Raw genomic sequence first — 24,831 nt, 5'->3', positions numbered from 1 at the left:
TCATGGCATTTATAATGTAGTTTGTAGCTGCCCTCCTCTACACTTTTCATCATAATTTCAGTAAACAAGTCCATGACTAGCACAAACAGATATGGTGACATAGGGTCACCTTGCCTTATACCTCTAGTACTTTTGAAATGCCCGTATGGTGAGCCATTCAACATGATAGAGTAACTTGCTGTCTTCATACACTCCTTTACCCACTCAATGAAGATTCCTGGGACCCCAATCCTCTCTAGTGCAAACAGAACATCTTCCCATCTTACACAGTCATATGCCTTTCTTAGATCAATCTTCGCCATGCATCTTGGAGTTCCAGTGTCTCTATGGTAGTTATGAACCAGTTAATGAGACAGTAGAATGTTATCATGGATGCTCCTTCCAGTGATAAATGCAGATTGGTTATAATGGATAACCCTTGGCATGAATGCCTTCATTCTACTAGTAATAATCTTCGTAATGCACTTATAAACCACAGAACAACATGCTATAGGCCTGTAATCACTAAGGGATGAAGGGTTTTGAGTTTTAGGTACTAAATACATGTAGTATTTACCTCAGAGAGCATCCTGCCAGATCTGAAGAAGTTTTGTATAGCTTTAAAGAACAAGGAATTAAACCCATCTATGCCTGGTGCTTTATCATTATCAATATCAGCCAAAGCTTCAATGATCTCATCTCTAGTCACATGCCCTTCCATCTGTTCCTGCTCACTCTGCGTCAGCCTCTCTGCAGGGTGTGGATTTGCAAAATCAGCAAAGCTAACTTCTAGCAAATCAGTAGGACTGAAAAGCAGCTTATAATACTGAACACACTCCTCCCCTATGTCACTAAAATCTTCTATGACATTACCACTTCCATCTTTCAAACAAGTGATTCGATTTGTGCTTCTTCTAGCCTTGATAGACTTAAAGAAATATTATGTATTCTTATCTCCCAAAACAATGTCTTGATCTCTTGACTTTTGCTTTTGCATTGACTCTTCAGAGATTGCAGCTTTCACATACTCTCCAATTGCTCTCCTCTCCTCAAGCCCTAGCTCTCTGTTTGTAGGGTCCATTTGCAGCTCAGTCTGAACCCTATCCATCACCTTCTTAGTATCATCAGCCCTTGTTTTCACATTGCCCACTCGTTCTTTGTTCCACCCAATCAGCTCAGCTTTGACTTGTTTCAACCTTCTCATAAAAGTGTACATCGGGTTTCCTACTGTCTCCATAGCCCAAGCCTTTTGTACAATTTCCTTGAACCCCTCCTCCTCTACCCAAAAATTGAAGAATCTGAATGTTTTCTTCTTTTGGTTTCTTTGAGTGCATGGGTATACTACCATAGGTGAGTGATCAGATGTAGCTCCAGGGTTCAAGAATTCGCCTAGTATCCTCAAAATCACTGATCCATTCTCCATTCACTAGCACCCTGTCCAACTTTCTCCAACTTCTTATGCGCTGTTTATTGTTCCATGTAAATCGGTTCCCTTTGAATCTCATATCTACCAACCCAGCCATAGTTACACATTCAAGTAAATCTTGAAAATGTATTGTTCTTGTTACAGTTCCTCCAACTCTTTCTTGTTCATTCATCACTGAATTAAAGTCCCCCAATGCTATCCATGGAAGTGTAGTAGCCGAGATGTTGACAAGACTATTCCACAACATCCTTCTTTCGTTCCTATCATTCGATGCATACACTACAGTTATTAAAAATTTCTTACCACTGTTCAAAGTGCCCTCCATAGTAATGCTCTGCGTCTGTCTTTCAGTATCATTTGCATTGTACACAGCTGGGGATTCTAGCCCACCCAAATTCTACCTAGTCTGTCTTCATTTGTAGTTATGTATCCACTCCCATCCGCTACAAACTTTATTGCTAATCCATTCCATGTTTTCCTCTCTCACTCTTGTTTCCAGCATGCCCATAATGCCTAAATCAAACTTTCGAACCAGCTCTTTCACTTCATAATGCTTAAATCCCATGTTAAACCCCCTCATGTTCCAACAGCCGAGACTAATCATCATTTAGAGGAGTTAAGCTTGATTAGGGATATAATTCGATTCCCTTCTTTCGGACTTTCTTGCTTCTTACCCTTATCTGTTATTTCATCCTCTCTATCTCGATGACCATTCTTTCCTGAACCTTCCGTATCTGTTGCTGTATTCTTCCCCTTTGACTCATTTTTAAACCCTTTTTTGCCGCTTTTTTCTTCCAGCAGCTCTTCTCTTTTTTCAGTCACCTTTTTGTCAGCCCCTGTACCTTTGGTATTGTCAGAGTCTCCCAAGCTCTCCTTCCTATCCTTGCATCTATGCTTTTTATTTGGTATTATCCAATCTTCTTTCTCATCCACGCTGTGAATCTCTTGCACTTCCAGCTCTTGTATCGCATTGTGTGGCTCATGGACATCTGTTTTGTCTCTCTCCGTGCGTCCTTAGCTTTCTCTTTTTTAACCTCCAGTTCTTGTATCGCATTTTGTTTCTCATGTGTTTCTCTTTTATCTCTCTCCGATTCCTCCACTTTCTCTTTTTTTATCCAAACCTCAGTTCTGCCTTGTTGTTTCCCTTTCATCTGATCTACCTTCACACAGTTGCTCGTAGTGTGCCCAAAAATCTTGCATTGGGTGCAGCAGGGGGGCTTCCAGTTATACTCAAAGCCAATCTTGATTTCTCTCCTTCTATCAATCACTACTAGTAATTCCTTTGGGTAGGTGCAACCAGCTTTAATTTCAATGCACACCCTTGCAAAGCTTGTTCTCTTTCGCTCCTCTGTCAGTTGATCAGTAAATAACGGATTTTCGATTGCACTACCCACCTAGCTGAATCCCTCTTCATCCCATAGCTCCATTGGGTATTTTTTTCATCACAACCCATATTGGCATTGTTTTCAGCGCTGCGTCATCATCCTCCATGAACAGCTTCCATGGCCTAATAATCACTAGCTTACTCGCTATGTGAAAAGAGCCAATGTCCAACACCTTCCTTCGATCCTCCTCATTTTCAAACTTGAATGTGTACATCGTCTCTCCATATGGGAGCATCGTGAATCCACTCTTCAGTCTCCATGTTCTGTTTACTATCTCTTTCACATAAGCAAAATTCGGTCTCTTCCCTACAAAACTGCCTACCACTAACATCTCAAATCTTTTGTGCAGATGCGCAAAGCTTTTGGACTCCACGTGTAGAATTGGTTTGCCATTTAGAAGCATCGGCTGTACAAACTTCAGGTTTTTTTTCCCCACATTCGTTCTTCCCAACACATCAGCCCATGATGCTCTTGATATTTGTGGTTCCTTTTCTGGATTAGTTACATCCTTATTCATATTTTCCATTCGTTCTTTATCATATTGTTCACCACCTGATGTCCTTTCTATCAAAATAACCTCACCTTGTCCCAAAGCTACTTCCTCTTCCAGCACCACATCTTTCGTCCTCTGTTCCTCCACCCTATCCCCCACTTTCTGGAGCTGTTCAATCTGTTTCATTTCTTCCACTCTCGGGTTCGTGTTTTTTCCTTCCATCCCACTCAAATAAGTTCCCTGATTCTCATCCCTTCTATCAGTTTCATTCCTACTAGTCTTTTGATGAATTTTTGAATCAAGAATTTTTGGTGGCTGCACCTCAATCCTAACAAATTTTCCCGAGTCCTATTTCTGTTGCTCTTCTTCCTGATCCAATGATTTTTGTTCCCGCTCCTTTCTCTCTTTATCTAAATCATGGCCTTTCATCTGCTTTCCCGATACTTTCAGATGTTCATCTTCTTCCCCAGACCCTTTCATGTTTTTCCCAGCCATTGTATCTCTAGAGACTTGTTTGGATATGTTCTCTCCTTCTTCACCAACTCCAGCAACCCTTATTGTTCCTTTATATTCTCCTCTCTTTAGAGTTTTAAGCTGCACCGACTCTCGATTTTCACCTTCCTCTTGTACTTCTTTCACCGCCTCCAGTAGTCTATGCGCCTCTTTTAGTAGATCCTCTTTCGTTAGTTCAGTAGCATGACTTTGTTCTTCTTCTCCATATACTTCTCCCTTATCCAACCTTTTCCTTAGCTTTTCTAAAGACCCTTGGAAATATTTCTTCAGTAGCGAACTCCTGACTACTTCTATGTCTTCATCCTCATCACTCGAACCAATCTCTCGGTCAGAATCATCACTCTTATCCCCAACCCTAGTTGGTGTGCTAGGGTTTACGGCAGCTACAACCCTAAAATCTTTTATTTTTTGCATGTTTTTTGTATTTTTTGGTGAAAAGACCTAAATACCCCTAAGTTAAAAAAATCACCACCAAAATAAATCTCGCTTGTTGATGAGTTAATTCAATCAATCAAGTGTTTTGCATTCATTCTAATGCAAGTTCACTAGTAGATGCATTCAATCAAGTGTTTTGCATTCATTCTAATTGATCAGAGAAAAAATATGCGTTTTTATCCTCTTGTAATGCTTCAATTGTGTCAAATTATATAATCAATAATGTACAAAACTCATGTTTTTATCGCTTTTTCAGGACACAAGCCTATTCTGGACCAAATACCTCAAATGACGTAATCTAGAGCCAAAAAGAGCCTAAAAGGGACCTTATGGGACAACTGAGAAAAACTGCTGAAAAGTCACCAGTCAAAGTCAAAGCCAACGGTTAAAGTTCAAAGACAACTCAAGGGTCCAAAAATTCAACAGTTCAGGAAACACTCCAAGGCTTCAAGGACCAAGGACTCAACCCTCTGCAAGACAAAGACTCCACGTTTTGCATTATTCTAATACAAGCTCACACATCGATACATTTAATCAAGTGTTTTGCATTCATTCAATTGTAAGCTCGCTTGTAGATGCGTTAATTCCATCAATCAAGTGTTTTGCATTCATTCAAATGCAAGTTTTTTTTTTATCAGCAAGCTCACAAGTAAATACATTCAATCAGGTGTTTTGTATTCATTCTAATTGATCAGTTCTCAAACATGCATTTTTATTCTCTTGTAGTGCTTCAATTATGTAAAATTATATAATCAATAATGTACAAAACTCATGTTCTTATCGCCTTTTAGGATAGACGCCTATTATGGACCAAATACCTCAAATGACGTGATCTAGAGCCAAAAGGAGACTAAACGGGACCTTATGGGACAACTGAGAAAAAGTGCCAAAAAGACAACGGTTAAAGTCATTAACCAAAGGTAAAAGTCAAAAGGTAAAGTCAACTTAGGGGTCCAAAAACTCAAAAGCTCAGGAAACAATACAAGGCTTCAAAGACCAAAGACTCAACTCAACCCTTTACAAGACAAGGACTCAATCTTTTGCATTCATACTAATGCAAGCTCACACGTAGATGTATTCAATCAAGTGTTTTGCATTCATTCTAATGCAAGCTCAAACGTAGATGCATTCAGTCATGTGTTTTGCATTCATTCAATTGCAAGCTCACTTTAAGACGCGTTCATTCAATCAATCAAATTTTTTTGCATTCATTCTAATGCAATCTTGCACGTAGATGCATTCAATCAAGTGTTTCTAATTCATTCTAATGCAAGTTCACACATAGATGCATTCAATCAAGTGTTTTGCATTCATTCTAATACAATCTCACTTGTAGATGAGTTAATTCAATCAATCAAGTATTTTGCATTCATTTTAATGCAAGTTCACTAGTAGATGCATTCAATTAAGTATTTTGCATTCAATCAAGTGTTTTGCATTCATTCTAATTGATCAGATTCAAAATATGCATTTTTATCATATTGTGATGCTTCAATTATGTCAAATTATATAATCAATAATGTACAAAACTAATGTTTTTATCGCTTTTTCAGGATACAAGCATATTCTGGACCAAATACCTCAAATGATGTGATCTAGAGCCAAAAAAAGCCAAAAAGGGACCCTATGGGACAACTGAGAAAAATTGCTGAAAAGTCACCAGTCAAAGTCAACGCCAACGGTTAAAGTTCAAAGACAACTCAATGGTCGTAAAATTCAACAATTAAGGAAACACTCCAAGGCTTCAAGGACCAAGGACTCAACTCTTTGCAAGAAAAAGACTCCACGTTTTGCATTATTCTAATACAAGCTCACACATTGATGCATTTAATCAAGTGTTTTGCATTCATTCTATTGTAAGCTCGCTTGTAAATGCATTAATTCCATCAATCAAGTGTTTTGCATTCATTCTAATGCTTGTTGTTGTTGTTGTTTTTTTTTTTTTTTTTTTTTTATCATCAAGTTCACAAGTAAATACATTCAATCAAGTGTTTTGCATTCATTCTAATTGATCAGTTTTCAAACATGTGTTTTTATCCTTTTGTAGTGCTTCAATTATGTAAAATTATATAATCAATAATGTACAAAACTCATGTTCATATCAGTTTTTTAGGTTAGAAGCCTATTCTTGACCAAATACCTCAAATGACGTGATCTAGAGCCAAAATGAGACTAAAAGGGACCTTATGGGACAACTGAGAAAAAGTGCCGAAAAGACAACGGTTAAAGTCAACAATCAAAGGTAAAAGTCAACAGTTAAATTCAAATTAGGGGTCCAAAAGCTCAAAAGCTCAGGAAACACTACAAGGCTTCAAAAACCAAAGACTCAACTCAACCCTTTACAAGACAAGGACTCAATGTTTTGCATTCATACTAATGCAAGCTCACACGTAGATGTATTCAATCAAGTGTTTTGCATTCATTCTAATGCAAGCTCAAATGTAGATGCATTTAGTCAGTCAAGCATTTTGCATTCATTCTATTCGAAGCTCGCTTGTATACGCGTTCATTCAATCAATCAAGTGGTTTCCATTCATTCTAATGCAATCTTGCACATAGATGCATTCAATCAAGTGTTTTTAATTCATTCTAATGCAAGTTCACACATAGATGCATTCAGTCAAGTGTTTTACATTCATTCTATTATAATCTCGCTTGTTGATGAGTTAATTCAATCAATCAAGTGTTTTGCATTCATTCAATCAATCAAATATTTTGCATTCATTCTAATTGATCAGATAAAAAATATACGTTTTTATCCTCTTGTAATTCTTCAATTATGTCAAATTATATAATCAATAATGTACAAAACTCATGTTTTGATCGCTTTTTCAGGATACAAGCCTATTCTGGACCAAATACCTAAAATGACGTTATCTAGAGCCAAAAAGAGCCTAAAAGGGACCTTATGGGACAACTAAGAAAAACTGCTGAAAAGTCACTAGTCAAAGTCAAAGCCAACGGTTAAAGTTCAAAGACAACTCAAGGGTCCAAAAATTCAACAGTTCAAGAAACACTCCACGGCTTCAAGGACCAAGGACTCAACCCTTTGCAAGACAAAGACTCCATGTTTTGCATTATTCTAATACAAGCTCACACATCGATGTATTTAATCAAGTGTTTTGCATTGCCAGATATGGGGAAACCAAGAACATCGACAGAAGGGAATCGGTTTACTTCCCTACTTACGCTCAACTCCTCTCAATGATGATACAGTTAGGGTGTTGGAACATGCGAGGGTTCAACAAGAAGTTCAAGCAAGTTGAGGTGAGAGAACTAATCCGGAAACATGATATTGGCATGATGGGGCTGATTGAAACAAGGGTAAAGGAGAAGAATAAGGACTATGTCATGAGGAATTGTTGTCAAGGGTGGAATATGGAACACAACTATGTACATAATGAACTAGGGAGGATTTGGGTGTGCTGGAATCCGAAAGTGTGCAATTGCGATAGTTTTGAAAAGGGAAGAACAGAGTATCACTTTGGAGGTGAATACTGTTACAAATGAAAATTTTATTGTAACTTTTGTATATGCTGGAACTGATATGGTGGCGAGAAGAGAGCTGTGGAGGAGCATAGTGGATCGATCCATCACTATCCATAAACCGTGGGTAGTATTGGGGGATTTTAATTCAGTTTTAGGGCCGCTGGAGAAAGTAGGAGGGAGTAGACCGCCAAACTTTATGGAGTTTCTCAATTGTGTAACATCAGCTGCATTAGTGGATATGAGGTTTAAAGGGAACTGTTTTACTTGGAATCATCGACAAGAAAATCGGATTAGCTGCAAGCTGGATAGAGTGCTGTGTAACTCAGATTGGATCGGAGAGTTTAATGACATGGAGACATAGTTTATGAACCCAGGGGCTACGTCTGATCACATCTCAATGATAGTCTATTCCATCATCCAGAAAAACTTCAAGACGAGGGCATTCAAATTCTTTAATTTCTGGACAAAGGAAGATGAGTTCATGGAGATAGTTCAAAGGGCGTGGGCAAATCAGGTGGTTGGAAATCCTATGTTCAGATTCATGAAACGGCTGAAACTCACGTAGGCAACACTAATTGAGTGGAATAAGGATAAAATAGGGGATGTGACAGAGAGAGTTAAGGAAACAAAGAAAGTAGTCGAGTGGGTACAGACAGAACTACAGAGAACGCCTCTAAACAAGGAACTGATAAGGAAGGAGCGAATTGCCATAACTAGCCATGTTAAAGCAGGAAAGGTAGAGGAGGAGTGTTACAGGCAGAAATCGAGAGATCAATCTATCTCGTTGGGGGATAGCAATACCACATACTTCTTCAAGTCGGCACAGGCAAGGAAGAGTGTTAATAAGATAACATGTCTAATTAACTCGGATGGGTCGATTATAAAGGATGTGAATGTGATCGGAGAGAAATGCGTAGAGTTTTACAAAGAACTCTATAGCCCACACCAGATGGAGGACGTGTATTTTTCAGTGTTTGATGAGTTGCCACCGAAAATACAGCTCAGCCAAGAACAGAAAGAGGCGTTAGAGATGGAGGTGACTAGGGATGAGATAATAGAAGCATTATCGAATATAGGGAGTGATAAGGCTCCGGGAAAGGATTGGTTCTCATCATTGTTTTTCAAGAGCACATGGAGATTAATTGGCGATGATTTTACAAAAGCAGTACAAAACTTCTTCAGGTCAGGTATGATGCTTGGTGAAGTCAATGCTACTTGTATTACTTTAGTCCCAAAGATTACTAATCCCACGTCGTTGGGGGACTATAGACCTATAGCATGTTGTAGTGTCATGTATAAATGCATTACAAAAGTTATAACTGCTAGGATGAAGAATTTTATAGCAATGATGGTAGCCCCTAATCAGCCGGCTTTTATTCCGGGGAGAAGTATACAAGATAATATTCTGTTGTCACATGAACTGCTGCATAACTACCACAGAGATAAACCCCCGGCTAGATGTGCTGTAAAGATAGATTTGAGGAAGGCCTATGACTCGGTGAGATGGGAGGCGGTAGAGTTTGGCTGCAAAGAATAGGAGTACCAGGAAGGTTCATTCAGTGGGTGAAAGAATGTGTGCAGACACCTGTTTACTCGATAATGATCAATGGGGCACCATATGGATATTTTAATGGGAGAAGAGGGATTAGGCAAGGCGAACCCATGTCACCTTACCTGTTTGTGCTTGTCATGGAATTATTTGCGGAAATAATGATGCATTTTGTGAGAAATGGTAGCTTCAAACTACATTATAAATGCAATGATCCTATCATAACCCATTTAGCATTTGCGGATGATCTAATTGCATTTATGTATGGAGATATTGGTATTGCAATATGCTTGAAAGAGAATTTATTAATATTCAAGAAGTGTACAGGGTTGGAGGTTAACATGAACAAAAGCCAACTATTTTGTACTGGAATGGAATCTAGTGTTGTTACAGAAGTACAAGAAAGACTACAGTTTCAAGAAGGCACTCTGCCTGTCAAATATCTAGGACTATCACTTATTACAACAAGACTATCTTCCAGAGACTGTGCTCCATTGATTTGCAGGTTGACAGATAGGGTACAAAGCTGGAAATGATCCTTTCTCTCGTATACCGGAAGAGTTCAACTCATTAAGGCAGTTCTGAATAGCTTGAGTGTGTACTGGTTCTCGTCCTTTATCATTCCACAGAAAACAATTGAGGAGCTAAACAGAATTTGCCGGAACTTCCTCGGGAATGGCACTGATTGCTCATTGTCACATGCCCTGATAGGGTGGGAGGAGATATGCTATCCATATGATGAAGGAGGGTTGGCGATACGCGATATGGCCAAAGCAAATCAAGCTGCGAACATGAAGCACATTTGGAACATTGTGAGCGGCAAAGACAACTTGTGGGTTAAATGGGTGCAGAGGAATCTTATAAGGGGAAGGAACTTATGGCAAATCAAGATACCATAGGACTGTTCTTGGAGCTGGAGAAACATACTGAAGCTGCGAAAGGATGCGGGGAACTTAGCATTGCACCTGATAGGCAATGGAACTGATACTAGGTTCTGGCTGGACCCCTAGCACCCAACTGGAATACTAACTGATTTGTTCCCACAAGCACTACGATATAGGTCTGATTGTAACATGGAGTCAACAGTGGCGTCTCTGATTGAAAATGGCCAATGGAGAGTACCAAATCACATCAGGACTCATCTCTCGGGCATTATATCAGACAGGTTGTGTGAGGTGCAGATATCGGGGGAGAGAGACAAGTTGATTTGGGCACCGTCACATACAGGGGAATACACACAGAGAGAGACATATGATAGTGTCCGCAACATCAAAATCCCAGTGAATTGGCATAATATCATTTGGTTTACTAACCGTATTCCAAGACATTCATTTATTGTGTGGATGGCATTGAAGGAAGGGATGAAAACACTCACGAAAATGAAGGAAATGAAAGTGGTACGAGATGATTTGTTCGTTCTGTGCTGGCGAGAATCTGAAACAGAGAGCCATCTCTTCTATGAGTGTTGTTATGGCCAGTATGTGTGGGCAGAGTTTCTTAGGCATGGTGGCTATGCACGAACAAGGGCAGCAAGCTGGCAAGAGGAGGTGACATGGGTTGTTACAGAGAGCAGAGGTAAGGGAGGATACCAAGATGCACTGCAACTCCTCTTCACTGGGTTTTATTATTGGCTCTGGAAGGAGAGGAATGGGAGAATTTTCAATAACAAATATTAGATAGCTGCTACTGTAGTTAAGCTGGTTGCAAAAGATGTGCGAACCAAGTTAATATTGCTACATTTAAAGATGGATAGAGGGCCTGAGATGCAGAGATTTAGGGAGCTATGGAACATGGGAGTGGAAGAAAATAGAAAAAAGAATGTTAAATGTAAATGGGAGAGAGCGCCAATTGGTATTCAAAACTTGAATACTGATGGGACGAAGCAAAATAATGAGGCGGGGTGGGTTGCTGCTATTAGAAATGAAGATGGTTTAGTTGTAGCTGCTGCGCAAGGGAAGTCGGACTATGACAGCATCGACCTCACAGAATTGCAAGGCTTGGAACAAGGGCTCAGACTAGCCAAGGCCCACAACATCCGACGAATAAGGGCCCAAACAGATTCTAAATGTGTGGTAGCTTTTGTTCAGAAAAAGGTCTATCCATGGGAAGCGCATTTTTTGATGGCTAACATTAGAAGATTGGAAGCTGATTTCGAAGTTTTTTCAATTGTACATGTATTTAGAGAGACCAATAGACTAGCAGATGCACTAGCTACTAATATACCTGCAGTCAGTTGTATTGAGTTGATTCCTAGTTCCTTTGCAGATGATGTTAAAAAAAATAATATTTAACGATGCTGCAGGAAAGGAATATGTGAGAGAATGTAACTGGAACTAGATTCCACTTTATTTTATTTTTTTATCAATAATATAGGGGTAAGGGACCTCTCAAAAACCCTGCTTTCCAATAAAAAAAAAATGTTTTGCATTCATTCTATTGTAAGCTCGCATGTAGATGCATTAATTCCATCAATAAAGTGTTTTGCATTCATTCTAATGCTAGTTGTTTTTTTTTTTTTTTTTTTTTTTTTTTTTTTTTTTTTAATCAGCAAGTTCACAAGTAAATACATTCAATCAAGTGTTTTGCATTCATTCTAATTGATCAGTTCTCAAACATGCATTTTTATCCTTTTGTAGTGCTTCAATTATGTAAAATTATATAATCAATAATGTACAAAACTCATATTCTTATCGTTTTTTAGGATAGAAGCCTATTTTGGACCAAACCTCAAATGACGTGATCTAGAGCCCAAAGGAGACTAAAAGGGACCTTATGGGACAACTGAGAAAAAGTGCCAAAAAGACAATGGTTAAAGTCAATAACCAAAGGTGAAAGTCAAAAGTTAAAGTCAACTTAGGGGTCCAAAAACTCAAAAGCTCAGGAAACACTACAAGGCTTCAAAGACCAAAGATTCAACTCAACCCTTTACAAGACAAGGACTCAATGTTTTGCATTCATATTAATGCAAGCTCACATGTAAGATGTATTCAATCAAGTGTTTTGCATTCATTCTAATGCAAGCTCAAACATATATGCATTCAGTCAAGTGTTTTGCATTCATTCTATTGCAATTTTTTTTTTTTTTTTTTTTTTATCAGCAAGCGAGGTTGTTATAGAGGTCCCCTACCCCTTTTCATTAATAATAAAAGTGAGTTAGTACATCATTGTCTTATATAAATCTTCCCTGTGTCATCCTCATAAACAATTTTCTTTACATCTTCTGAGAATGAACTCGGTATGATTTCAATAAAACTAACATTAGGCACATTAGAAGCTAGTGCATCTGCTAATCTATTACATTCCCTATAAATATGCTTAATAGTGAATGCCTTTAATCTTGCTATCCTGCTGAATATGTCCTCCATAATCTTCTTTGCTTCCCATGGGTGTCTTTCCTTCTTGCTAAGGAATGATACAACATTAGTAGAGTCTGTTTGTGCTTGAACTCTTCTAATGTTATAAAGCTCTATCAACCTCAATCCTTGCTGTAGTCCTTGAAGTTCTATTAGAGGAATGGATTGAAGTTTTGATCTTCCTTGTGCAGCTGCTACAACCTGTCCTTCATTGTCTTGGATGACTGATGCCCATCCACCTAATGTTCCTTGTAAGGTCCCATCTGAATTCATTTTGAGAGTGCCCATATCAGCCCTCTCTCATTTTTCAATGCTTTATTTGCTTCACCTGTGGTTGCACCTTCACATGCCATATCTTTTCAAATATGTTCAAGTCATACCCTGGTTCCATCTTTAGTTTCAAAGAATGCATTTTGATCTTCACATCTCTTAGAATTAGATCCACCAATTGGTGAGCAATTCTATGAGTGTTATTGAATATCCTTGCATTTCTTTCCTGCCAAATATAATAGAAAAAGGCATTAGTAGTAAGTTTGAGTGCATCTTGTTTGCACCCCTTTCCTTTACACTTCTCTAATACCCAATCCATTTCTGCCTCCCATGTCATTTCTCTGCCTCTATTGTACCCCATTCTTCCTAGAAGAGTCAGCCAAACATATGTAGCATACACACACTCAAAAAACAGATGTGCCTCATTCTCAATACCATGCCAACAAAGTACACATGTATTAGAATCCACTTTCTTCCAATGCTCCAACTTTTCTAGTGTTTTCAAGCCCTGCTTCATAACCATCCATCCTATAAAGGAGTGTCTTGGTATCCTATTTGCAAACCAAATCAAATGATGCCAATTCACTGATTGAATCTTCCTTCTCATGGCTTCATCAGTTTGTTTCAGTTCAAACTCCCCATAAATAGAGGTTGTCCATACCACTTTATCTTCCCCTATACTTACTCCTTCCTCCATGCTCTATTCTCAATAAGTCTAGCAACATAAGTATTTAAATTTGCAGTAGAATCATAAAACAAAGCTTGTGGGAAATAATCCTTTAGAATGCCTAACGGATGCCAAGGATCATACCATAGCTTTGTAGCACTTCCATCTCCAATCTGGGGAGTAACAAAATCAGCAACATGTTTCCTCCCTTTAAGAATATTTCTCCAACTCCAAGAACAATCATTTGGGATTTTGATATCCCAAAAATTCCTCCTCCTTATCAAGTTCTTTTGCACCCATTGTACCCATAAGGTTTCTTTATTACTCACTATATGCCATACATGCTTCAAGTTTGCTGCCATACCAAGTGTAGCCACATTTCTAATTCCCAATCCCCCTTCATCATATGGAAAGCAAATATCCTCCCATCCAATCAAAGCATGTGAAGTTGTACAATCAGTCCCTTTCCAAAGAAAGTTTCTAAACAACTTATTAAGCCCATGAATAATACTTTGTGGCAATACAAATGAAGAGATCCAATAAATGCTTAAGTTATTCAAAACAGACTTAAGCAATTGTAATCTACCTGCATATGATAAGAAGTTGCTCCTCCAACTTTGAATTCTCCTTGTAGCCTTGTCCACTAAAGGTAAGCAATCTGTATATGCTAGCTTAGTAGTGATCAAAGGCAATCCCAATTACTTCACTGGCAGGTCACCCCTTGGGTAGTTTAGAATAGTTTGGATATCCTCAGATGTGGCATCATCTAAACCAGCAAAGAACACTTGGCTCTTTTGCAAATTGACTTCCAACCCAGAACACTTCTTGAAGAGCACAAAATTTGAAGCCAAACTTTGAGCTGTACCAAGATCACCATATTGCAAGCTCGCTTTAAGACGCGTTCATTCAATCAATCAAGTTTTTTGCATTCATTCTAATGCAATCTTGCACGTGGGGCATTCAATCAAGTGTTTTTAATTCGTTCTAATGCAAGTTCACACATAGATGCATTCAATCAAGTGTTTTGCATTCATTCTAATACAATCTCGCTTGTTGGAAACAAGAGAGTATGAGGTTGAGAGTTTGTTAATGGGGACTTCTAAGGGGTGATTTATATCCTTAGGGGTAGTTAGGTCTTTTTACAAAAAAAATCACCAAAAACATGAAAAAAACACACGGTTTAGGTTTTTTTAGAGATAGAAAACCCTAGCACACCAACTAGGGAAGGAGATAACAATGATGATGCTGATCCAGAGCTTGAATCATCAGATGAGGATTGTGATATAGAACTTCTTAGGTCTGCCTTATTAAAGAAATATGGAGCCGGTTCTCTAGAGAAGCTTAGGAGAAGGCTGGATGTAGAGGGACCATTGCCTGGAGAAGATGTCCAAGAACGTAGCCAGTTTGAATCTAATGTAGAAGCAGCGCTGGCATTACAGAAAATGGAAGCAAGGGGTTTTCTCAAGGCTCATGCTGCAGAGGCACTAAAAGCAAAAGATGGAACCACAACTGCAAGTAACAGAGAGGAGCAACCCATAAAACCAGCAGAAACAAGAGTTACGGGTTGGAAGAAGATGGAGAGTTCACCTTCAGGAAATTATCAAGAGATATGGGAGAAAAGAATGGAAAGGAAGTGGAACCGATCATTTCGGATCTGACTGAGATGAAAGAGGTACATTATCGGGAAGGGCTTGAGATCAAAAAAGAGTCGATGGCTGCGATTCAAAACAATGAAGAAACAGAAAAGAAGATATCTGAGAGAAAGGCACAAGGAACTAAAGATACATCCACGAAGCTGCAACTAGCAGTGGAAACATACTTCAAAGAGCCCGCGAGGGGGCTAAGAGTGGGAAATACGACATCGAAAAAACCACTTTAGTAGGAGCTGAAATCACAAAAGGTACAGAAGCACATAACACTATGAAGAGTACGTGGGAAGAGATGATTGGTGGGAAGTCAGTGGGAACAGACAAACTAACATACATTCCCCCTGTGATTGTCAATGGCAAGGCTGTAGTCCATGTCAACAGCTCTCAATTTGGTGATTTGGAAAAAGTTCGAAAAAAATTATTGTTGGATCCTTCGTTGGAAAGAGACTTAACTACAATTTTGTAAAGGATGTAGTGAGTCGCACGTGGAGAACTAAGAACTTTGTCATGAAGCCCTATGGAGAAACTATGTTTACTTTCAAGTTTATGAATGATGATGAGAGGATGGCAGCACTAGATGCGGGATCATTCCATATAGCCAGCCAGTTGTTTGTTGTGAGACCTTGGATACTATTCGTCGAGGCAGAAACACGAGAACTAAAGACGATTCCTATATGGGTTGTGATTAAAGGACAGCCGATGGAAATGTGGAATAAGCAAGGCTTTGGCCAAGTCGGGAGTGCTAGCGGAATCCCTATGTTCACTGACCGACTAACACAAAACATGTCTCGCACATCGTATGCAAGGCTTTGTGTCGAGATAGATGCAAAGTGTGCCTACCCAGCTGAGATACCGGTGATTTTGGACCAGAAGAGAGTGTACAAAGTCTCGTTTGAATATAATTGGAAGCCACAGAGGTGTATGGGCTGTGAAGTGTTTGGACACCATGACTAAAACTGCCCTAAGGTGAAAGGGGAGAAAGATAGTGCAAATAAGGTTTGGCTTCAGAAACAGAACAAGCCGATTACAGATGTGGAAGCTAAGCAAACTGAGAAACTACAACAAGAAATAAAACTGAAAGGAAAGGCAGTAGACACTGAGGTTCAAGAAATACAGAAGATAGATGAAGAAGGGTGGGAGACACCAAGTAAGAGACATCGGTGTAAAAGGAGTTACTTGAATGGAGAAGGATCATCAAGGGGAAATGAAGAAGTAGAAGAAAAGACTGATGATGAGAAAGAGATACGAAATAAAGAACATGGGTAAAAAACATAGAGTCACAGATTGAAGGAAATGGCCAGCAAGTATTGGTACAGGATGGGAATATAGATAAGAATGCGACAATGCAAGATGTAAGAAGTGAGAAACCAGAAGATAATACAAAAAATTTAATGAAAGAGAAAGAACTGAATATGGGGACAAAAGGTAAACCAATGGGGGCAGAAGCTAGAAGAATTCAGTTAGCAGGCCATGGGGATAACCGGTTCAAGCATCTCTCGGACAAGCGCGGAAACAGTGCAATGTTAAAACAGAGAAAGGAAGGGGGAAAAGGGCAAAAACAAGTAGAAAGAATATCGCAGAATAATAGCAGCAAAGAGGGGGCTAAACCTAGCCTCTTGGTCTGTCCAAACAAACGTAAATGATAAATATATCATGTTGGAATATTCGGGGATTCAACCAAGCTTTTAAGCAAGTTGAAATCAGAGAAATGATAAGAAAGTATGAAATAAGTGTGATGGGACTTGTCGAGACTAGAGTTAAGCGAGGAAAGAAGAATCGAGATAGAATTTTCAATAAGACTTTTACAGAGTGGAGAATGGAAGGGAACAACAATGGAGCTGATATGGGCAATATTTGGTTCTGTTGGAATCTGAGAGTGTGGGGCAAAACTGTTGAAAAAAAAGACTACATGAAGCAAGATTCATGATATAAAAAAATTATATTTGTGGATGATGGAAGTGGAAACAATAACGTTAAATTGAGGAGTTTGTGGTATCATTTGTGTATGGAAATAACGATATGGGTACAAGAAGGCAACTATGTAGGAGTATTATCTTTCTTGCATTATAAAGAAACCATGGATCATTTTGGGGGGATTTTAATTGATATTAACTTCCCAAGAGAAGATAGGTGGAACAGAGGTGAGATTGTATCATTATGCAGACCTTTTAGATTGTGTTAATGGCGCGGGTTTGGTTGATATAAAAAGTAAAGGGAATTTTTAACTTGGAGTAATAAGCAAGAAGTGAGAGTGAGTTGCAAATTGGATCGAAAGTGATGGCCAATCTGAGAATGGGTAGGAGCTTATGGGGATCATGAGGTGACTTTAGGAACTTCGGGAGCAGTTTCGATCACTAAAAGCCATGATAGTAACATTAATAGCTCGAGAGAAATCAAGGTGAGCATAAAGCTTTTAAGTTTTTCAATTTGGTAATCGAAAAGGGGTTCATGGATGTAGTAGGGGAGATGTGGAAGAGTGCAGCTGTTGGGAATCCAATGTATGCATTCATGAAGAAGCTAAGGTTGACAAAGGCGGCACTAATACAGTGGAATAGAGAACGAGTTGGAAATGTGATAAATAGAGTTGGAATGTGAAACAAAATGGTCTATGGATCAAGTACAAACGCAATTGCAAGCTCTGCCCATGGATCGCACTCTTATCAGAAAAGAAAGGGAAGCAATTACAGCGCATGTACAAGCCATTAACACTGAGGAAGACATGTTTCGACAAAAATCGAGGGATCAGGTGATAGTCGTGGGAGATAATAACACCAAATACTTTTTTAAGTCTATGCAAGCACGACGGGTGGTAAACAAGATATCATGCTTGAAAGATGCGGCTGGAAATGTTATACAAGACTCAAAAGCTATAGGAGATGAGTGTGTGGCCTTCTATGAAGCTCTATACAGCCCTAGTAACATGCCGCAAGTGGATTTCTCTGTGTTTCAAGAGATGGAGCCTCGACAACAGCTAGACATGTTAGAATGGGATAGATTACAGCAGGAAGTGACAAGAGATGAAATCATAGAGGCTCTAGCTGATATTGATAATGAAAAAGTTCCGGGGTGATGGTTTCTCATCTTTCTTTTATAAATGTACTTGGAAAATTATTGGCTTAAGACTTTTATAAGAGCGACAAAGAACTTTTTCCGGTTTAATCGGATGCTTAAGGAGGTAAATTCGACATGTATTACTCTTATTCCTAAAGTGCTTATACCTACTTCGTTGGGGATTATAGACCTATTGCATGTTGTGGAGTGATGTATAAATGCATAACAAAGGTCATGACGAAAAGATTGAAATATTTCATGCCAAAAGTGGTTAACTCTAACCAATCACCGTTCATTTCGGAAGGAGTATACAAGATAATATTTTGCTATCACATGAGATTATGCATAATTACCACAGGGATCAACACCCACCTAGATGTCGGTTAAAATAGACTTGAAAAAGGCTTATGATTCAGTGAGGTGGGAAGCGGTGGAATTTGCAATGCAAAAGTGGGTATACCAACTAGGTTCATTACATGGGTTAAAGCGTGTGTGGAGACGGCTTCAGTATTCTATCATGATTAATGGAACATCTTATGGTTACTTCGTGAGGCGTAAGGGGGATAAGGCAGGGTGATCCTATTTCACCTTATCTCTTTGTTATGGTGATGGATCTCTTCACTGATATTATGCATCAGAGTGTAAGGAGTGGTATGTATAGACTACATCAAAAGTGTATAGACCCTCTTATAACCCACTTGTCTTTTGCTGATGATTTAATGGCATTTATGTATGGGGATATACAAAGTGCTAATACTCTTAAGCAATCACTGGAGAAATTCAAAATGGCGGCAGGACTAGAGGTGAACCAACAGAAGAGTAATATATTCTTTGCAGGAGTGGATGATGACACAAGTTCAGAGATAGAGCAAGTGCTGCATTTTGAAAGAGGTGTGTTGCCAGTGAGATATCTGGGATTGCCCTTGATTACTACGAGGCTAAGATCAGTGGATTGTAGCCCGTTGGTACAAAAGGTGGCGAAGAGAATCCAAAGCTGGAAGGGAAAGCTACTTTCTTATGCGGGGAAGGTTCTGACTTATCAAAGCAGTGTTAAACAACCTGAGTGTATACTGGATGGCCTCATTCAAAATCCCCCAGAAAACTTTCGAGGATATCAATAGATTATGCCAGAATTTTTTATGGACAGGGCCAGATTGTACACAGTCACATGCCTTAATAGGGTGGGAAGCTGCATGTTTTCCGTATGAAGAAGGAGGACTAGGGATTAGGGACTTGGAAAAGGTTAATAAAGCGGCTACAATGCGACACATATGGAAGATTGTTACAAAGGCAGAGAACCTATGGGTTACATGGATATACAGGAACAAGATTAAAGACAAGAGCTTCTGGGTGATAAAGATTCCACAAGACTGTTCATGGAGCTGGCGAAACATTCTTAAAGCCATAACAGAGGCAGCTGAGATTGTCACTCACCAAATTGGTGATGGGAAGGAAACAAGTTTCTGGAATGATCCCTGGTATCCTACTAGAATTCTGAGGTCGAAATTTCCACAGGCTTTGTTATATGATAGTACTTGTCATATATAGAACAAGGTTGCTGACTACATAGAAGCAGGGAGATGGAGTATACCACAGAGAATCAAGGTGCACTTTAGCGATTTTATACAGGAGATGGAGGAAGTAGAGATTATGGGGCAAGGAGAGAAAGTGGTCTGGACTTCGTCCAACCATGGAGAGTACAGCATAAAAGAAACATACGAAAGCTTAAGAGGTATAAAACAGAAAGTGAAGTGGGCCAAAATAGTGTGGTATTCAAATAGAATACCGTGCCACTCTTTTATCTCATGGATGGCTATGTCTGGCGCTCTGAAGACACTGAAGAAACTAAGGGAGTGGAAGAAGATACAAGCGATCGTGTGTGTTGTTATCTTTGGAAAGAGACCGAAAAAGCAGCAAAGACCTATTCCATCACTGCAATTTCGCAAAAAAGGTATGGAAACTTCTTATTCAGAGAATGGAATTCAATAGAAATATTGAACTGACTTGGGAAGGAGAGGTGGATTGGGTGGAAAAAATTACAAGAGGCAAAGGGTATATTAATGATGGAATTCGTATTGTGTGGAATGGTTTCATGTATATGATCTGGAAGGCTAGAAATGACCGTATCTTCAAGAACAAAAGTGCTGATGCGAATCAGGTGTTTGAGGAAGTGTTTAGCACAGCAAGAACTAAGCTAATGGGCATGAATATCGTGATGGCACAGTGTCCTGAGACTCACCAGTTCATGGAAACGTGGAATATGAACGTGGGAATCAAAATTGATAGAAAGCTGTTATGCAAATGGGGGAGAGCAGAAATGAACGTGTTTAACTTGAATACTGACGGGACCTGACAAGGAGCAGAAGGGGGATGGGCAACAGTGGTAAGAGATGGGAATGGTGTAGTTACACCTGCAAGCCATGGCAGTCCAGAATACAAGAGCATTCCGCTGATTGAGCTGTAGGCAGTCGAGCAAGGATTGCAAATGGCACTAAGGCTTGGCATCAAACAACTCGAGGTTCAAATAGATTCTACCAATGTCATATCTTTCTTGAACAGAAGAAATAAGCATCCATGGGTGGCAGAGAAACTGATTCGACGGATACAAGCTATGAAGGAAGAGCTGGAGCACTTCAATATTACTCATGTTCAGTGGAAACCAACAAGGCTAGCCGATGCTTTGGCCCATAACATCCCGAATAGTAGATACATAGATTTAATTCCTAGTTCTTTTTCTGAGGATGTAAAAAAAATTATATTTGAAGATGCTAGTGGTAAGCAGTATCTAAGATTGTAATGACTCAACTTTTTTATCCTCTATGAGGAAGGGGTAGGGGACCTCTTAATTAAAAAACCCCGCTTACCCATCAAAAAAAAAAAAAATCTCGCTTGTTGATGAGTTAATTCAATCAATCAAGTGTTTTGCATTCATTCTAATGCAAGTTCACTAGTAGATGCATTCAATCAAGTGTTTTGCATTCATTCATTCAATCAAGTGTTTTGCATTCATTCTAATTGATCAGAGAAAAAATATACGTTTTTATCCTCTTGTAATACTTCAATTGTGTCAAATTATATAATCAATAAGGTACAAAACTCATGTTTTTATCGCTTTTTCATGACACAATCCTATTCTGGACCAAATACCTCAAATGACATGATCTAGAGCCAAAAAGAGCCTAAAAGGGACCTTATGGGACAACTGAGAAAAACTGCTGAAAAGTCACCAGTCAAAGTCAAAGCCAACGGTTAAAGTTCAAAAACAACTCAAGGGTCCAAAAATTCAACAGTTCAGGAAACACTCCAAGGCTTCAAGGACCAAGGACTCAACCTTTTGCAAAACAAAGACTCCATGTTTTGCATTATTCTAATACAAGCTCACACATCGATACATTTAATCAAGTGTTTTGCATTCATTCTATTGTAAGCTCGCTTGTAGATGCATTAATTCCATCAATCAAGTGTTTTGCATTCATTCTAATGCGAGCTCACACGTAGATGTATTCAATCAAGTGTTTTGCATTCATTCTAATGCAAGCTCAAACGCAGATGCATTCAGTCAAGTATTTTCCATTCATTCTATTGCAAGCTCGCTTTAAGACGTGTTCATTCAATCAATCAAGTTTTTTGCATTCATTCTAATGCAATCTTGCACGTAGATGCATTCAATCAAGTGTTTTTAATTCATTCTAATGCAAGTTCACACATAGATGCATTCAATCAAGTGTTTTGCATTCATTCTAATACAATCTCGCTTGTAGATAAGTTAATTCAATCAATCAAGTGTTTTGCATTCATTCCAATGCAAGTTCACTAGTAGATGCATTTAATTAAGTGTTTTGCATTCATTCTAATTGATCATATCCAAAATATGCATTTTTATCCTCTTGTAATGCTTCAATTATGTCAAATTATATAATCAATAATGTACAAAACTCATGTTTTTATCGCTTTTTCAGGATACAAGCATCTTCTAGACCAAATACCTCAAATGACGTGATCTAGAGCAAAAAAAAGCCTAAAAGGGACCTTATGGGACAACTGAGAAAAACTGTTGAGAAGTCACAACTCAAAGTCAACATTCAAAGTCAATGCAAACGGTTAAAGTTCAAAGACAACTAAAGGGTCCAAAAATTCAACAATTCAGGAAACACTCAAAGGCTTCAAGGACCAAGGACTCAACCATTTGCAAGACAAAGACTCCACGTTTTGCATTCTTCTAATACAAGCTCACACATCGATGCATTTAATCAAGTATTTTGCATTCATTCTATTGAAAACTCGCTTGTAGATGCGTTAATTCCATCAATCAAGTGTTTTGCATTCACTACAACAAATGAGTCTTTTTGCGACATTCATAAGCGTAGCAATAGAAACCCAAAGCGTTGCAAAATCTTATTAGCAACGGTTTATAAAGCGTCGATGTGTAGTTGCAATTGATGCCGACGCAGATGATAACCAACGACGAATAAAAGCGTAGCAAAAAGAATATGCTTCAACTACGTATTGAAGCGTTGCTAATGTAATAAAAGCGTCGCTGATTATTTTCTTTTCTTATTTTGATGATTTGTATTAATTAATTTTTCCCGACGCTTTTAAGGGTTGCAAAAGGTTCCATATCTGCAACGTTTTCGTAACCATTGTTGATTGTCTATTTTGGCTACGGTTTACAAGCGTTGGTGATGGGTTCCTATTTGCTACGCTTTAGTACCGTTGGTGAAGAACTATTTTTGTACTTTTGCATACGGCTGATATTATTCTTTAGATATATTATTAGCGCTTGTAAGGGTTGTAAAAGGACCATTTGCATGTAAAATGAGTTATGTATTTACAACACTTTTCAAAAGCGTAGCAATTACACTTTATATTTGCAACCATTTGCATATGTTGGAGAGATCTTTTCTCGGATATGATTTCCTAATTTACAATTTTCATACAGGGCCTAAAGAAAACTTTACACACTCAAAAACATTTAACTAACAAAATATTTAATTTCATAAGCTCCAAATGTAGAAAAGTGTCACAATATCCAAAATAATTTCCACATAGCCTCGCTAGTATGTTTAAAATAATCACATATCCTTCCTAAGCTTGCAAAAAAAAATATATCATTCAAAATTCTGGGGATAAGTATTGCATTTATGATCGTCTTTGATCCTTTTCAACCCCAACAATCCATCTTTGCAAAGTACTCACGAAGTTGAACCATTCTGCAATTCCAAAAAAGAAAATTAGTTATATATGAGGGCACCAAGAAATGGCAAGTAGAGTTTAAGTGACAAAATATATGCTTAAAAATGATTTTCAATTCCACACAACTAATAACTAATAACCAATATTCTATTTAGTCATTTCGAGAAAAACTCGCTAAGAACTTGTGTTGACTAACTATGAAACTAGCTTCCAAAGTTTTTTTTTTTTTTTTTCACTAAGCAGACCATCCAAAATCACTGACATTGAGATTATTGTTTCAACACTCCAACAGAAAGAAAGAAAACTACCAAATATCCAAAAAATACTAAATGTCAAGTACAAGAATGAGATAGGTGAAGACTTAATCAACTTCCTCCATCTTGCTTCCCTCGGCATCAACATCCTCCAATGGTGGCATGTCGATTGTCGACTTCAACATCGGCCATTTGTCCTCGTCAATGCTCGGACCCAACTTAAGCATCCCTGTGAATCCGGTTGCGAAAGTATTGGGCTCATCAAGACCGAACCCCGAAGTGAGAGGGCAGTTTCAAACAAAGAATGAACCAAATCTTTAAGCGACTTGTCATTCTTATCAGCATCGACCCTCTTCCTCGGCTCTTCCATGATATAGTTTTCGGGGTTGATCTCCATGGTCTTCTTACTAGACATGTAGCCAGCCATGCTTGAATCCCTCGAGTGCTCGAGCCTTCATGATCCTCTCCATGTTAGGCTGTCGACCATACTCACCAATGACCAAACAGCGGGGAGAATCCACAACACGGTCGAGAGACAATCACCTTCTCGACCTTGTCACCTAGAACATCCTTGATCACCTTGTAGAGACCCTCAAACTTTTCCTTCGGTTCCTCTTTCTTCTTTTTCGTCCTCACTCTCATCTAGCTTCAGACCCTCCTTTGTGGCAGAGACAAGCTTTTTGCCTTCAAATTCCTTCAACTGACCCACAACATACTCATCAATAGCATCAACCATGTACAAGACCTCAATACCCTTCTTCTTGAGCTTCTCAAGGAAAGGAGAGTTCTCCACAGCCTTCTTGCTTTCACCAGTGATGTAATAGATGTCATTCTGGCCTTCCTTCATCCTAGTCACATAATCCTTCAAACTAGTCAACTCATCACCACTCTTGGTCGAGTGATACCTGAGTTTGTATGGTTCCAAAGTTCCAAAGTTTGTATGGTTCCAATTAATATTTCTAGAATGGTGCAAAATATACCCAACCGCCAATTATCAAAAAAAAAGTCCTAGGCCACTGCAAACCATTCTTTCTTGAGTTCTCTGACACGCTATTCGCTAAGTATGTATATTACTTCCTTCAAAAGCCAAAAAACAACACCACACCATCCACACAATTATCTTTT

General features: G+C 38.7%; 4 protein-coding genes and 1 pseudogene across 4 annotated transcripts; 1 reads left to right on the top strand and 4 right to left on the bottom strand.

Annotated features, from left to right (window-relative positions):
- Nucleotides 1-344: 344 nt before the first annotated feature.
- On the bottom strand, nucleotides 345-1,402 carry LOC147504431 (uncharacterized). The gene is made up of 3 exons (XM_086605216.1): nucleotides 944-1,402; nucleotides 557-898; nucleotides 345-452 (listed from the first exon to the last, which is right to left on the bottom strand). Exons 1-3 carry the CDS (start codon nucleotides 1,400-1,402, stop codon nucleotides 345-347), a joined length of 909 nt encoding a protein of 302 aa, XP_086461342.1.
- An 11,028-nt stretch (nucleotides 1,403-12,430) lies between these two features.
- On the bottom strand, nucleotides 12,431-12,910 carry LOC147504430 (uncharacterized). Its single transcript, XM_086605214.1, has one exon. It carries the CDS (start codon nucleotides 12,908-12,910, stop codon nucleotides 12,431-12,433), a length of 480 nt encoding a protein of 159 aa, XP_086461340.1.
- Nucleotides 12,911-12,929: 19 nt separating this feature from the next.
- Nucleotides 12,930-13,921, bottom strand: LOC147504429 (uncharacterized). Its single transcript, XM_086605213.1, has 3 exons — nucleotides 13,578-13,921; nucleotides 13,203-13,443; nucleotides 12,930-13,118 (listed from the first exon to the last, which is right to left on the bottom strand). Exons 1-3 carry the CDS (start codon nucleotides 13,919-13,921, stop codon nucleotides 12,930-12,932), a joined length of 774 nt encoding a protein of 257 aa, XP_086461339.1.
- Nucleotides 13,922-18,867: 4,946 nt separating this feature from the next.
- Nucleotides 18,868-19,807, top strand: LOC147504428 (uncharacterized). Its single transcript, XM_086605212.1, has 2 exons — nucleotides 18,868-19,324; nucleotides 19,407-19,807. The coding sequence occupies exons 1-2, from the start codon at nucleotides 18,868-18,870 to the stop codon at nucleotides 19,805-19,807; spliced, it is 858 nt and encodes a 285-aa protein (XP_086461338.1).
- Nucleotides 19,808-23,773: 3,966 nt separating this feature from the next.
- On the bottom strand, nucleotides 23,774-24,612 carry LOC147504427 (heat shock protein 90-3 pseudogene; annotated as a pseudogene).
- Between the last annotated feature and the right edge of the window lie 219 nt (nucleotides 24,613-24,831).

Source organism: Coptis chinensis, chromosome 4 (assembly GCF_015680905.1).
Source record: "Coptis chinensis isolate HL-2020 chromosome 4, ASM1568090v1, whole genome shotgun sequence".
Lineage (NCBI taxonomy): Eukaryota > Viridiplantae > Streptophyta > Magnoliopsida > Ranunculales > Ranunculaceae > Coptis > Coptis chinensis.
Note: the sequence above shows the minus strand (reverse complement) of the source record. Positions and strands in the feature narration are given on the sequence as shown.

Excerpts from the sequence above, each read along its gene's own strand:
- LOC147504430 (XM_086605214.1), bottom strand. The coding sequence starts at position 12,910 with ATGGGCACTCTCAAAATGAATTCAGATGGGACCTTACAAGGAACATTA.
- LOC147504428 (XM_086605212.1), top strand. The coding sequence starts at position 18,868 with ATGGATCTCTTCACTGATATTATGCATCAGAGTGTAAGGAGTGGTATG. Across the intron at positions 19,325-19,406 it reads CAGTGTTAAACAACCTGAGT|GGCCAGATTGTACACAGTCA; the intron begins GTATACTGGATG and ends TTTTATGGACAG.
- LOC147504429 (XM_086605213.1), bottom strand. The coding sequence starts at position 13,921 with ATGGCAGCAAACTTGAAGCATGTATGGCATATAGTGAGTAATAAAGAA. Across the intron at positions 13,444-13,577 it reads AATAGAGCATGGAGGAAGGA|GATACCAAGACACTCCTTTA; the intron begins GTAAGTATAGGG and ends GTTTGCAAATAG. Across the intron at positions 13,119-13,202 it reads GGGAGGCAGAAATGGATTGG|GAAAGAAATGCAAGGATATT; the intron begins GTATTAGAGAAG and ends TATATTTGGCAG.
- LOC147504431 (XM_086605216.1), bottom strand. The coding sequence starts at position 1,402 with ATGGAGAATGGATCAGTGATTTTGAGGATACTAGGCGAATTCTTGAAC. Across the intron at positions 899-943 it reads AGTCAAGAGATCAAGACATT|GCTAGAAGAAGCACAAATCG; the intron begins GTTTTGGGAGAT and ends AAGTCTATCAAG. Across the intron at positions 453-556 it reads CTGGCAGGATGCTCTCTGAG|ATTATTACTAGTAGAATGAA; the intron begins GTAAATACTACA and ends TGCATTACGAAG.